Here is a 13,764-nt window from a genome sequence, read left to right as displayed (position 1 = left end):
TTTAGAAAGAAGTAGAATGATGTAGAATGATGTAGAATTTAGAATTTAGAAAGATGTAGAATGATGTAGAATTTAGAATTCAGAATTTTGAAAGATGTAGAACGATGTAGAATGATGTAGAATTTAGAATTCAGAATTTTGAAAGATGTAGAACGATGTAGAATGATGTAGAATTTAAAATTTAGAATTTAGAAAGATGTAGAATGATGTGGAATTTAGAATTTAGACTTTAGAAAGAAGTAGAATGATGTAGAATGATGTAGAATTTAGAATTTAGAAAGATGTAGAATGATGTAGAATTTAGAATTCAGAATTTTGAAAGATGTGGAACGATGTAGAATGATGTAGAATTTAGAATTTAGAATTTTGAAAGATGTAGAATGATGTAGAATTATGTAGGATCTTGCGCGGAGTGTGGGGACTTGACGTCGACTCGAGAGGCCCCGATCGAGAGGACGGTGGAGAAGAAGGGGAGAACATGGCGAACCAATCAGAAGCTGAATACCGAATGTCCAGACTCTGATTAGAGAGTCTCTAGCCAATCGCGAACAACGGGGCCGTGGCAGCTCTTGAGGGCGACGTCCCATGGAGGCGGAATACGCGGAAGCGGAATCAGCGAATCGCCAATCACAAGATCATTCTGATAGAGCCCTTTCAAAAATCCCGTCGAAATGGTCTACTTGGGATTGGCGATCCGCTGATTCCGCTCTGTTTATCACACGCGTGCAGGCACGCGCGCGCGCAAGATACTTTGCAATTTAAAGAAAAGTATGTATGAAATATATACGTATAAGTATATATCGTTCTTATGTGTATAAAATGTATACGATTAATTACATATAAACATAATTTCATACTTTTAAAAAAATTGCAAAATTACGGGTGATCGATGGTGGTACGCCTTTACGTCCATAGAGATATTTCACGGATGCTACGTTTGCCGCGCATGCGCGAGAAAACCCGGCCCGTCTCGCACAACACTGGCGGAGTCGCTCGGGAGAATGACATTTAAAATCCGTGACTGAGTGCACGACGAGGACGACGACAACGACGACGGCGACGACGACGGCGACGGCGACGGCGAAGAGGAGGAGGAGGAGGAAGAAGAAGAGTGTACGCAGGTTGACAGCACGTTGACAGCCTCAACAGCCCGTCACATGGGGCGTTAAGTCGTCGTGGGGGCCGTTCGAGAAGTCAGCGCGATCATGGACCTCAACAACGATCTGGACCAGCACTTGCTGCACCAGTTTAGCTGTCTGGGCACCACGGACAAAGACGACTTGGTGAAGCAGCTGCAGAAGCTGCTGGCCGACAGCCACCTGAACGAGACCACCGCCGCGTTCTTCCTTGACATGAACAATTGGTAACGGACGTCCTCCCCGCCTTCTTCTTTGCCTCTCGCCGCAGTGTACGCTGCCCACGCACCTAACCTTGCATCGCCATGTTTACCGCGACCCCCCAGGGATCCTTCCTCGGGCCTCTCTGTGAAAGGCTCCCTTTTTTTTCCTCTCCTTTTTTTCCCCCCCAATTTAAAGTGACTCGCCGCGACGCGGCGTCACTCTCTCCTTCACCCTTCCGTTTCTTTCTCTCCCCCGAGATGCCATTGTTCCGCTTTTGACAAATCTGTGTCATTGCCAGTGTCCCATTTCAGGACCCTAACTGTTCATTTGTTGATTTGGGCCACGCGACATGCCCTCGTAATTGGCAATTTAAATGACCTGCTCGTGTATGTTTTCGTATTTTGAGGCTAGAGGGAAGGTAGGTTATTTAAATGGAAGGCGTAACGTAAACAGAAAATTTTGATAGAGATCAACGATGCCCGACAATCGAACAGTGAATTCCTTAATTGGCATTTAAATCGAGTTAAAAATTTCTAAATTTTTAGCGCAGCACGTTAGTGGAAGATGTGTAACAGGACAGATATGTCGCTCTTATCATATCTAGTACCCTTGCCTTTCTCTTCTGATTACTTGCAGATAACAAACCCGAACAAGTGGGACCATTGTTACGTTGAGACGAACCAAATACAATTTCAACATCTTGTCGCTTAAATTAATAAGCAGAACCTCTTTCCGCTGGACGTTATTGTAATACAAGGTTTTCCTGTCTAGGAATCTGCAAGCGGCGATATGCAGCTACATTGATTTCGGAAATCCCTTCAACACACCGTGCATGACGTTGATATGCGATAGCACGATCGGCGAGGGAGAGGCCGTGCCGCCTAACACAAACTTTCAAAAGTCGTGGCGAGTGCAGAACAGCGGTACCGAGGCGTGGCCCAACGGGATTCACCTGCAGCATTCCAGCGGTGTGCAAATGGGTTGCGCGCGGATACCCGTTCCACCGCTGGGACCCAAGGAGATCATGGAATTGAGCGTGATGTTGAAAAGCCCGGTCGAGACCGGCATGCATCAGAGTAAATGGAGAATGATGACGCCCAACGGCGTCTACTTCGGTGGTACGTTGCGAATTCTACGCGGCATTTCCACATATGGGGCTCGATCATGAATCTTTTCCTCTAGCGCGAACACGTGAGAAGGGAAAAATTTTATCGACGAAAACTTGAAATTAAACAAAGGCTCGTGTGATAAAATCAACATCAATAAATATAGGCAAAGGAGACAATGCCGGTTGTTAGTGCTGCGTTTATATATTTAAGACATTCGAAATAAGCATACATTTTATTTATAAAATGTATAATTATATATTATACTTATCTTAAATATATAAACACAGCACTAACAGCCGGCGTTGGCTCTATTTATTGACGAATATTGAATTCTTCAATGAAATTTATCACTTTTTTCGCGCGTTCACGCTAGAGGAAGAGATTCATGATCGAGTCCATGATCGCGAGTGTCATGTAGAGAGAGGATCAGCCAATTTACGAGCGTATAGCATTAAGAGAAAGAAATGAACGTTTTGCGTTGACACAGGGCAATATTCATGGTCAGATCTTATATTTACGATAGTTTTCAGACTATCTTTAGATACTCCGTAGCCAATAAAATGTTCCTTAAATATAAGATCTGACTATGAAAACCGGTCATAGATTCGGTAAATCAATCTGGGCCCAGGGAGGACGATTTATTTTATCGAGAACTAATTGTATATTAATCGAGATAAACGCGCAAGTTGCGATATTCTCTTATCTTGTCGATATCTTAAACTGATAATGTTAAACTCGTAGGCTTATTAGTGTTCATTCTTCCGTTGAATTCTATAAATTCATAAAACTGATCCTTTTTCTAGATCGCTCCGACTGATTGGATTTTAGTTGTATCTCGCTAAAATGATCCGTGTCTCTTTTTCGCAGATGTTATTTGGGTGATCATCACGGTGAACGAATGCGGCACATTGGCGGTTACTCAACAGTTGCATCAGTTAAGTACACAGTCCAATGATGTACAAATGTGCTAGCCTTTGACGTACAAAAGTTTCCCCTAAGAAAGATTTACGGAATATTGTATAAGAAACGTCTCTCAGATTGTGAGAATCGACAGTTGTTTCTAAATTTTGTATAGATCGCTTTTTTCACAACGGAGTTTGTCGCCGCTCGTGCACCTCATAAGACGAAGGAAAATGTTGTGTAGCAAGGATATTACCATTAATAAATAATGCAATAGACTTGGCCATACTTTTACTCCGATTGAAATATTCGTAGGAGAGACGCGAAGCTAATTTTAAAAAAATGCATTTTAAAGAACAACATTTCCACTAACCGTTTCATCTGGAATTTTTTCATTAGAGATAATTTCTTGTTCATAGTGCAGGAATGATTATTTCCAATGTTTATCCATACTGGTTTATATAAAAAAATAACGAATTTATACATATATATATAAATATATATATAAATATATATAATTAATAAATATATATAGAATATATATAGAATATATATATATAGAATTACATAATTTTGTTATACTTAGAGAAGCTGCTTACATAAGGCCTTTTACGATCGTCCATGCTTGTCGATCACATGCAGTCGACCGAAAAACTAAATTTGTGTAATATAGAAGTCGGGATAGAGCGCGTGCGATGATTCTTATTGAAATAAAGAGACGAAAGCGTGATAGATATGCGATGGGTAATTGAAGATATTGATCTACACTTAAGGTACAGATTTATTGAAAATATACTTTTTCTTAGAAAGTCAAGTTCAGTTAAATATACACATATATACGTACAGAGACATATGTATATGCGTATATAAGACTTAACTTACGACATATGTATAGCTAGGGGATTATAATACAAAATATATTCACTCTTATCGTCAGCCCACACACAAACACAAACACAAACACAAACACACACACACACACACCTACACAGAAAGATAAGTCGAACTGTTAGAGGTAATTTTTTTACATCTCTCTCAAAATCGAAAATATTGTAATTGAAAGTACTACAACTTAATCGGTGTATCTGAATACTGATCATAAATACTAGTTTGTAGGAAGGCTAGTTTCTAGCACGTTGGTTTCTTAGTTAAGTACGGAAAGATCGACGACGCCCCACAAATGTTAACGGGGGCGAATTTAAACTTTATATAGATCTTTCGGAGGATCGAGCTTGTTCAAGCAAATTAGCTCAGACGGCCATCTTCATGACGAGTTTGGGGTGTGGCTTGTAATCGATCAATTCGAAATCCTCGGCAGTGAAACCGTCGATATCTTTGACCTCTCTAACTATCCTTAATTTTGGAAACTCGCGCGGTTCGCGTTTTACCTGTTCCTCGAGGGCGCTTGTATGGTTGACGTAGACGTGACAGTCTCCCATTGTATGTACAAATTCTCCTGGCTGAAAATAAAAGAAAATAGAAAGTAGAGCAAGACTCGTCTCTTGGAATTTTTTGCGAACGCGGAACCAGGTATCGTCGGTCCTTCACCTTCAGTCCGGTAACATGAGCGATCATGTAGATCAGCAGGGAATACGAGGCTATGTTAAATGGCACTCCTAGACCCATGTCCGCGCTTCTCTGATAAAGCTGCGCGGACAATTCTCCGTTGTTCACGTAAAACTGCACAAAAGCGTGGCACGGTGGCAATGCCATCTTCGGAATATCAATCGGATTCCAGGCTGACATGATGATGCGTCTGTCCTCCGGAGAATACTTCACTTTGTGGATAACTTCTCTCAATTGATCTACTCCTAGAATAAATAAGTATACAATTAATTTTCAAATGACCAGATACAATAAATATAAACCAAAAGGAAAAGGATTCTTGTTTAAAGTCCAGAGTACCTTGTCCCGTGTAATCTGTGCGCATGTCTTTGTACTCGGCGCCAAAGTGCCGCCACTGGAAGCCATAGACAGGCCCCAGATCACCTTCCTCTCTATCCGTGAAGCCGCACGAGTCCAAGAAAGCCCGCGAACCATTCTCGTCCCAAATGTGAACACCCTTATCCGTTAGTTCTTTGGAGTTCGTCGATCCTTTGATAAACCACAACAGTTCCTCGACCACCGCACGCCAGAACACCCTCTTAGTTGTAAGTAATGGAAAAACGCCTGTATCCAGCAAATAAAACGTTAGCAACCTGCTGTCAGGTTCAAAGAAAATATCACGACAGACTGCCGTTAACTACGTCCATGTCAAATTTGCGTTTCGCTGGCAGACTGTTATATTTCTGTTAACAATTTGCCAGCAAAACTTGCAGTACACCTTGCAAAATGTACTTCCGACAGATTCGGCTGTCCAGGTAGAAATAACATAGAAAGCTTGTCAACTCGTGAATAATAAAGAATTCTCAACTCTTTTCTTTATATACCCGGATAGCCAAATCTGCCAGAACAGATTTCGTCAAATTGATATATTCGACATGTTGCCAGCGTGTCAGCAGAAATACAACGGAATCTGCTCACATAACTGGACCCGTTCGATTTCTGCCGACAATCAGTCAACAGCGTACTTATGTTTTGCAGACTCTGTTGCCAAAACAGAAGCCAAATGCGGACACAGATGGCTACGGTTTTGGTGTGGGCTTCTGATAAATCTGCTGCCAATCTGCTAACTGGATATGAAGGATTGTAAGTTACTTGGCAAGGATGCCTCATGAAGGATCTGTGGTTGCAACTGCCGTGCCTAGAAACTATTACCGGCTACCTTAGCTTTACCAACGTATATCCTGAGTGAAACTACGGTGCATTTACCATCTCGCAAGCTGAATCGCATTTGGGTGCCGAAGATGGAATAGGTATCGACGCCGGTGCGATTGCCTCGCTTCGCCCCAGTCTTAATAACCCTCTCGATGAGCCGCAAATACTGATACTCCTCGTGCTCCTCGTTCGCCTTCCCGTTCCTCTGCTGCAGGTCACCCGTTGCTCCTCGCGACGACTCCATCTCGACGCTGTCACTCGACATGTCGCGTGTATTGCGTTACAATAATATCTGAGACACACAATGCAGGGTATACGATCAAAATGGGAATCGTTATCACGGATGGTGCGAGGGAGAGCCGTTACGATCAACTCCTGTCACATTCCGGAGTTATTTAAATTTAAATGACCATACTCTTTGGAGGGTATTATAGGCCGGTATTCATAGTCCGTTCTTATATTTAAGATTATCTTAAGTACGCTCTTAATGGGCTTTCAACCAATCACAGAGCCGTATTAGCATCTTAAGACAACACTTAAGATGATTTTGAAATAAGAATTGACTATGAATACCGGCCTTAGAGTGCGTTCCGTTTCACGCATGATGCACGTAATGCATCATTTACCCGATGTTAAATAAAGATAAATGATATTGCGTCTTTTCTTCGCCAGTGATTAATTGAAATAAAACGTAATGGGCAAAATTATTCGACGTATCCGGCAGTACTTCATCAAAGGAATTACACAACGTTTCGACCGAGAATTCCGGTCCTCTTCGAGTGAAAAGCGTCTTGATTACGTTCTTAGTTACAATCAAAGATAAATGATGTATTATATGCATTATACGTGAAACGGAACGCACGTTCAGCCGGTTCGGTGGTTACACGCAGCCGAGCGCGGGAAACGAGACACGACACACGTGACTCGCCCAGTTGAAGGTGGATGCGGCACATAACAATAGAAGCAGGTGGCCAGTGTTGCCAACAAATGGAAATGATAAAATCTAGGCGGTATTTAAAAAAAGTTAGACAATAGATCAATTTTACTAAAGCTCTTTGAAAAAACTAGATGTTGTAGCCTGTAATTAATTTAAAGAAACATGAGGACATTCCCCATTCTTAACTCCTCTGCTTTTGACTGGCATCGATATGGAATTAGACGATGACATTTAAGGTAGTTATTTCGTAAAATCATTTGTGTGAGAATTGTTTCAAATTTTTACGTTTATTCTTTACATTAATACGCGTGCAAAATAACACTAATTAAATTAAAATTGACCGTCTCAAAGTTGTAAGAAAAAATGTTATTATTGTAATAATTGAGTGCTGGTTCCTGTCTGGAAGAAACTTTTGAGCATTACTGTCGCGAAACAACTACCTTAAACTTAACTCTTCCTCATCGATCTTCCACTATATTTACATCACTTGCCAGTGATTATACAGGGTGAATCTTTCCATATCCGACAAAATTTTTGAGAAGGTAGAACGGATCGAGATGAATGGAAAAGTCCTGTACCATTTTGCAATTTTCGTAATACTTAACGAGTAATTAATTATTAAAAATCGTTGTTTTAGGCCGGCCTACCGCCCAATTCGAGCGCGTGGCGAGATGTGCGCATAGCAATATCGATCGCCGGGCGGTCACATCTTGCCACNNNCGCATAGCAATATCGATCGCCGGGCGGTCACATCTTGCCACGCGCTCGAATTGGGCGGTAGGCCGGCCTAAGATAACGATTTTTAATAATTAATTACTCGTTAACTATTACGAAAATTGCAAAATGGTATAGGACTTTTCCGTTCATCTCGATCCGTTCTACCTTCTCAAAAATTTTGTCGGATATGGAAAGACTCACCCTGTATGTAGACGGAAGTCCCCACTTATAAGATAAGCCCCTAATAAGAGATAGCGGGGTTTCTGCTACATTATATGGGCATCGTCTGTTGGTTCCACCATGAATCTGTTGCTCTTGGAGTAAAATCTATTTAACAAAAAATTCATTGTTAGATTGTGTAATAGTTGCGAAAAGAGATCTGTTATTGAATTTGGATGTTGAAAATCTGCTATCTCATAATAGAAGCCGGATTTTGTCAAAAGTCCACTACACATTTTGAAGGCAGAAAGACTGCAGATCGCACAGAAACTGATATATTCGACATGTTGCCAGCGTGTCAGCAGAACTGCAACAAACTCTGCTCACGTAACTGGACCTGCTCGGTTTCTGCCAGCACTCTATTGCCAAGACAAAAGCCAAATGCGGACACATGGCTATGGTTTTGGTGTGGGTTTCTGATGAATCTGTTAACATTTTACTGAGTATTTGGAACCTGAATCAGATACCAGTGATATTTAAGTAATCTTCTAATCAATCTGACGTGATATCTCGCGACGTAGAAAACAACACCGGCATAGTTGTCGGTAGGTGGTATAGAATACAGCCCCGTGTTGAGGTCTTATTCTCGAAAAATATCACATACGATATTTTATGAATGTCACCAGAATATTACACTTGATATTCTAGTCTACTGAAGACTAGTGCCATCGAGCAACGACGTTCTTGGAGCGTGAAATGAATAGCCTTTCCGAGCGAGCTGGAGCTCGTGGTTCGAAATCTTCGTGGTCCGCACACTCGAAAAGACGCGCGCGCATTAATCGGTTCTCCTGAAAATACTTAAGGAAGCTTCCTCTTTCTCTTTTTTTTTTCTTGTGGAAAAGAAACTCTTGGAAAAGTCACGGTTTCTGTAAGGGTCAATGCAAAACGTACACAGACTTTATTCTTTCCGATATACTGTAATCATAAAATAAATTTAAATTAAACATACACAGAGTGTGATATACACATTCGCGTGTGTACACATAAAGCGAAAAAGAATAGCCAGATTACAGGTAGATCCCGAGCGTCTGACGTCCGGACGGCTCGTTCTTGTGGCCTTTGTTTGATACATCGAGAGGGAAAAAAAGATAAGATACATCTCTGTCGGACGTGTGATAAAATGTGTGTATGTGTGTGTGTGATGCGTTGGTCATTCGAGGTATGTACAAACATTATCGTACAGGATCACATTTCCTCAATCTTTCTCTCTCTACGTATATATAAATGTATGTACATCGTATTTGGTAGTATATCATTTGGTAATGCAAGGTGCACGAGTGCCTTTCGCAAAGTAAGAACGTAACAAGCGAGTTGACATTCCTCACAAAATTCACCGTTCGTCGTATCAAATTCCTTAAGTCGTAAATCGCGTCGCGCCACAGGACGTCCCGAGACCGCCGGATGTCCTCTTTCTCTAAAGACTCTTCAGCCGACTCGTCAGCGCGTTTAACGGAGAACGACGAGAGCTCAAGATATTCCGATTAATTTCGGACGAAATTTAAATCCAGAGATTCTAACGCGAGCTCGCCACGAAAATGTCCGACGCAACAATAATACAATTGTTTCGACGTTCTCGCTGATTATCCTCGAATCGACCGTGATTCACGCGAACATCCCGCGGTCCCGGGACATCACGTGTACGTCTCGACGCGATATGCATGTGATAAGTGATCGCAATGATTTGTACAATTGTACGCTGAAGAATGTTGTTGTAAAACTATATACCCCCCTTTCCCCACTTAGAGTTAATACTAAGGAGCGATATTCGTAAAGTCGCCGGTCTCGCGACAGATCCGCTCGAGTACCGTTCCCCACGCAGACGGATTTGAACGTATTGGCTACGTATTGATGGCATTACTGCTGTCCAGCGCGTTGACGGCCGCCTCTTCGGATTCCCCAACGGATGGATTATTGTTCAGTCCGGCCTCGGTATTGTAGCCCGAAAACGAACAGGCAGGCGCGCTCCTGGCTTGGCTCACCACCGCGACCTCGGGCAGAAGCGACGTACGCTCCGTCGCGCTTCCCCAAGCCTGCTGATATGCACCGCGTCCGCGTATCCTGCGACTCAGGGACGAGCCGACGACGCCCAAGTGCTCCTTTATGTCGTTGTGCACGTCAGAAACGTCCCACATCGCTCTGCGGCGATAAATGTGTATTGGTTCGCGAAGAAGGTAAAACATAGTTTTGTAAAAAATCTGTTTCTTAATTAAGAGGCATGCCTTGATTGGCTCAAGAATCTACTCGACATTCATAGTCAATTGTCTCACGTACCTAAATGCATCCCACCACGCTTGACCCTGCGCCAAATTGACAAACGGTTTGTAGGAGAAGCTATAGTGATGCGCCACCGCGGCTAAAAACATCTCTATGCAAATTAGGAAATCCTGCAATTTGGACGATATATTCCTGATGTCATCCGAGTTATCCGTATCAAAAATACTCGATATGACGTCGAAGTACACCAAGAGAGCTAGCAACACTCCTTGACTGTAAATCCAAAAAGCGCAATACTGACATCACATGCGATATCACAAGCTAAACATTGGAAAAGTTATAAATTTTCTCTTGAACATCTCAAAAGTTATTAGGCAAATCAAAAAATGTTTCCGACAAAAGTCGTTCATATTAATTAGTAGAATAAGATAGTGCAATAAACAATAGAAGGTCCCATTAAAAAAATTGAAGGTGACTCTCACGCGACCTTCAAATAACTGTCCAAGGTCAAGTCAATGGCACCACCTTATTATGTGGTGCTCCCTCTTCGAAGCGAACAACTTTTGTTCGAAACGTTTTTCCGCATCTATCATACTTTCGGGAGATATTTGCGTGGATCATTCAAAATGAGACGCCCTGTACATTCTTTTCCGAGTTATCCGGACGTTACGGCGATACCTACAAGAACGAGAAGAACACGACAGCTTTGATGCATAAAAATTTCCCGATCGGCTTCATCGGCTTCAAGGCCTCTACGTTGGCACGGTAAAAGAGTACCAGACAGTACATGGCGACGAACTGCGACAGATTGTTGACGGCGATCATGTACGGGAAGGCGACGTCCCCCTTAAACTCACCCTCCCCGTAGACTCCGTTCAACTCGCATATGCTGCAAAGACACGAAACCGTACATCGAAACGTCGTAATACCAGATATAGAGATCCCCGCCGATTTCTTACAATGATATCAAAGTTGATATAGGCCTAACAGCTGTATATTGTAAGATCCCGTGCTTGCACATATGTACAAATTCTCTGCCCATCTCCCAGTCGGGAAGGCAGCATAGTGGGAACATATGGTGCACCTGAGGCGAGATCTCCAGTCTATGCTCCAATTGGTGGTCGGCGTTCAGGTAGGCCAGCAGATACATCATGAAATTGTATATCACGTAAGCCTCGTAGCACTCCCTCAAGCTGTCCACGTATATACTCCCCTCGGGATATACCAGACCTAACCACTGTACAGAACAGAGAGCGTTCGTTAAACAATCGAGCAGGTACTTGCGCGCCTTTGGCGGGTACGTAAGAGGGATTTGTAACTGTTTCTTACGGCATTCACTGCGTAGATGGGTACCATCCATAATATCCTGAAGAAAGAAAGGAACAAAATGTTTAGCATCTAATCGAGGAGAGAGCCGCTTGGCGCTTCAAAGCGTTCTTCTTCTTTTTCTTATCAAGAGAAGGGAAAAGAACGCTTTCAAGTATTTGCAGCGTCAAGTGGACCTAAGGTCACATCTCTGCAGGTCCTTCTCGCCGGGAAATGACGCACCTTATTATATACTTCTGTAGCCTAGGCTGCGTGTAGTATATCATGTGTTGGATGATCTCGTAGAAGGTGATGGGCAACGCCAGCAGGACAAACGCGCCGCCCACCAGCGCGCCCTGGTCCTGCTTCTTAAAGCCATTCTTGATGGAGTTGACCAGCAGGATTGGCACGAGTATGACGATGAGCAGCGCGTACAGGCAGGTCAGCACGGGCAATATCCATAATCTCCAGCGCCGGCAGATCGACGCCATCGCTCACCGCGGATGCTTCGGGTATCGTCACATCATAACTTCAGGACTTCGGCCGGGTCCGGTTTCTGAAAGGTGCGAGCCATCGCTGAGAACTACGTCACGATCGCCAAGCGGGATTAGGACGTTTCCGACAGTGAATTGCCAGCAGTAACCGTCAAGACACAACGTGTCGTCGAGGCGAGAATTTGTTACACTTGCAAAACGGACCAATGCAGATCTCATTCGGTTTCACCAACGAATCCGTCGTCACGTCTTCTCCCGCTCTACCGCTGCTGGTGTTCCGCTGACGGAATCAGGACACCTGTCGTGGAGGTGCCCGAGCATCGCCTACATTTCTACTGTGCTTTCCAGGGGAAACGGCACAAGTACGGTCGGAATGCATTCCGAGCATTTCCACGACAGGTGCCCTGCGGCCGAGACCCAGTTCGACGCGGTGTAACGCAGACAATAATTTTATCCCCGTTTAATAACGGCGAACAGCCAAGAAAAAACGATTCACCGCGGGTGCTTTCCGGCGAGGGACAGACTGACACAACGCAACGCATAGCATCACTTCGTCCTTGTCTAGCGATGGCAAGCGACAGAGACAAAGCGATTCATCGCGTTACAGTGTCGCCTGCGCTGTACATCGCTGGAAGACACTTTGCGTTACGCAGTTGCGCTTGCTGGCAGGCACCCGCGGCAAAAAGTCAGTCTTCGACGGATCTGGCCTGTCCGGGGACGTGGGCGCGCATTAAATTACGTCGCGTCGGAAAGCGAGGGCCTTTCTCGCCGCGAGATTACATATCGTTCGGCCGCAATTACCGAGTTTACCCCCCGCAGGAACACGGTATCTCCTTTCACGGGCCACGTCCCTCCGCACGTTCCTCGCTCGCAGTGTCAAAACTCGGCGACGATCTCTGCGCACTACTGCGATGCACGCGGGAGCGAGAGCGAGAGCGAGAGCGAGAGAGAGAGTGCGAGCGAGAGAGTGCGAGCGAGAGGGACAGCCGCGGGGCGGAGGGGGAGATGAATCAGCTGAGTGACAGCGTAGGCGGCGCGGAGCGGCTCGCCTTTTAACCCCTCAGTCCCGGCGTCGCGGTTCGAGCGCGAGATGCGCGGCGGCGGTTCACCTACCGTCTCGTAGCAACGTCGAGTCGACGTGACGCGCCGGCGGCGCCCGTGCGCCGCGAACGTCACCGGCCGTCGCGGTGCCCCGCCGGCCCGATCGCGGCCGTGTCGAAACGCCGTGGGGTCACGTATGTACAGCACGCACCTCGCCGCGGGTATGCCAATTTGACGTCTCGCGACGCTCCGCGCGGCCATCGGAAACCGGAAAGTCGCGGCTCCTCCTCCCCCCCGCCGCCGCTGCTCGCTTCGCGCAGCAGGGGGGAGGAGGAGGTCAGTGGTCAGTGCCGCCAAGGTGCGGGCGGAAAATGTCCCGCGGGGATCGCGAGGACGTTAAGGTCTTCTTCACACATAAAATTCCTTGAGGACGTAAAACGTAAGCATGAAGAAAATCGACCAATCACAGTCGAGAACGTAAGGCAATAAAGGCCTTCACACACAAAATTCCGTAAGGACGTAAAACGTAAGCGTAAGAAAATCAACAAGCGTCGCGCTACAATGAACGCAAAACGCAAGACGCTAGGCCGCAAGCAAGAAATCGACCAATCACAGTCGATCGTTCTTCTCATACTTGACTGCGATTGGTCGATTTCTTGCTTGCGGCCTAGCGTCTTGCGTTTTGCGTTCATCGTAGACGACGCTACAGATTGGATTTGCTACTGCTTGCG

At 44.8% G+C, this 13,764-nt stretch overlaps 4 protein-coding genes across 7 annotated transcripts in view; 2 read left to right on the top strand and 2 right to left on the bottom strand.

The window, feature by feature from the left end:
* Positions 1 to 953: 953 nt before the first annotated feature.
* On the top strand, positions 954 to 3,627 carry LOC105563415 (uncharacterized protein C6orf106 homolog). The gene is made up of 3 exons (XM_012015000.1): positions 954 to 1,363; positions 2,112 to 2,458; positions 3,317 to 3,627. The coding sequence occupies exons 1-3, from the start codon at positions 1,206 to 1,208 to the stop codon at positions 3,418 to 3,420; spliced, it is 609 nt and encodes a 202-aa protein (XP_011870390.1). The 5' UTR covers positions 954 to 1,205; the 3' UTR covers positions 3,421 to 3,627.
* Positions 3,628 to 3,868: 241 nt separating this feature from the next.
* On the bottom strand, positions 3,869 to 7,290 carry LOC105563416 (thymidylate synthase). Of its 2 annotated transcripts, XM_012015002.1 has the most exons (5): positions 6,969 to 7,290; positions 6,161 to 6,398; positions 5,255 to 5,518; positions 4,898 to 5,160; positions 3,869 to 4,809 (listed from the first exon to the last, which is right to left on the bottom strand). In XM_012015002.1, exons 2-5 carry the CDS (start codon positions 6,369 to 6,371, stop codon positions 4,600 to 4,602), a joined length of 948 nt encoding a protein of 315 aa, XP_011870392.1. In that variant the 5' UTR covers positions 6,372 to 6,398; positions 6,969 to 7,290; the 3' UTR covers positions 3,869 to 4,599. The 2 variants fall into 2 exon arrangements, with proteins under 2 accessions (XP_011870392.1, XP_011870391.1); XM_012015001.1 differs by having other exon boundaries at positions 6,161 to 7,290.
* A 1,552-nt stretch (positions 7,291 to 8,842) lies between these two features.
* Positions 8,843 to 13,186, bottom strand: LOC105563412 (transmembrane protein 184C). Of its 3 annotated transcripts, none has more exons than XM_012014993.1 (7): positions 13,106 to 13,186; positions 11,742 to 12,054; positions 11,523 to 11,559; positions 11,153 to 11,430; positions 10,876 to 11,082; positions 10,251 to 10,466; positions 8,843 to 10,115 (listed from the first exon to the last, which is right to left on the bottom strand). In XM_012014993.1, the coding sequence occupies exons 2-7, from the start codon at positions 11,987 to 11,989 to the stop codon at positions 9,818 to 9,820; spliced, it is 1,284 nt and encodes a 427-aa protein (XP_011870383.1). In that variant the 5' UTR covers positions 11,990 to 12,054; positions 13,106 to 13,186; the 3' UTR covers positions 8,843 to 9,817. The 3 variants fall into 3 exon arrangements, with proteins under 3 accessions (XP_011870383.1, XP_011870382.1, XP_011870381.1); XM_012014992.1 differs by lacking the exon at positions 13,106 to 13,186 and adding an exon at positions 12,794 to 12,930 and having other exon boundaries at positions 11,742 to 12,074; XM_012014991.1 differs by lacking the exon at positions 13,106 to 13,186 and adding an exon at positions 12,794 to 12,930.
* Positions 13,183 to 13,764, top strand: part of LOC105563413 (zinc finger protein 34-like) — a 7,835-nt gene continuing 7,253 nt past the window's right edge. Inside the window, exon 1 of the mRNA XM_012014997.1 lies at positions 13,183 to 13,254. The gene's annotated coding sequence lies outside the window, so the exon portion shown is untranslated. The remainder of the gene's footprint in view (positions 13,255 to 13,764) is intronic.

This window comes from Vollenhovia emeryi, unplaced genomic scaffold (genome assembly GCF_000949405.1).
Source record: "Vollenhovia emeryi isolate VEMERY1.0 unplaced genomic scaffold, V.emery_V1.0 DF939176.1, whole genome shotgun sequence".
NCBI lineage: Eukaryota > Metazoa > Arthropoda > Insecta > Hymenoptera > Formicidae > Vollenhovia > Vollenhovia emeryi.
Note: the sequence above shows the minus strand (reverse complement) of the source record. Positions and strands in the feature narration are given on the sequence as shown.

Excerpts from the sequence above, each read along its gene's own strand:
- LOC105563412 (XM_012014993.1), bottom strand. The coding sequence starts at position 11,989 with ATGGCGTCGATCTGCCGGCGCTGGAGATTATGGATATTGCCCGTGCTG. Across the intron at positions 11,431-11,522 it reads CCATCTACGCAGTGAATGCC|TGGTTAGGTCTGGTATATCC; the intron begins GTAAGAAACAGT and ends TGTTCTGTACAG. Across the intron at positions 11,083-11,152 it reads ATATCAACTTTGATATCATT|CATATGCGAGTTGAACGGAG; the intron begins GTAAGAAATCGG and ends GTGTCTTTGCAG.
- LOC105563416 (XM_012015001.1), bottom strand. The coding sequence starts at position 6,371 with ATGTCGAGTGACAGCGTCGAGATGGAGTCGTCGCGAGGAGCAACGGGT. Across the intron at positions 5,519-6,160 it reads GCGATTCAGCTTGCGAGATG|GCGTTTTTCCATTACTTACA; the intron begins GTAAATGCACCG and ends TGCTGGATACAG. Across the intron at positions 4,810-4,897 it reads CTCATGTTACCGGACTGAAG|CCAGGAGAATTTGTACATAC; the intron begins GTGAAGGACCGA and ends TTTTATTTTCAG.
- LOC105563415 (XM_012015000.1), top strand. The coding sequence starts at position 1,206 with ATGGACCTCAACAACGATCTGGACCAGCACTTGCTGCACCAGTTTAGC. Across the intron at positions 1,364-2,111 it reads TTCCTTGACATGAACAATTG|GAATCTGCAAGCGGCGATAT; the intron begins GTAACGGACGTC and ends TTTCCTGTCTAG. Across the intron at positions 2,459-3,316 it reads CAACGGCGTCTACTTCGGTG|ATGTTATTTGGGTGATCATC; the intron begins GTACGTTGCGAA and ends TCTTTTTCGCAG.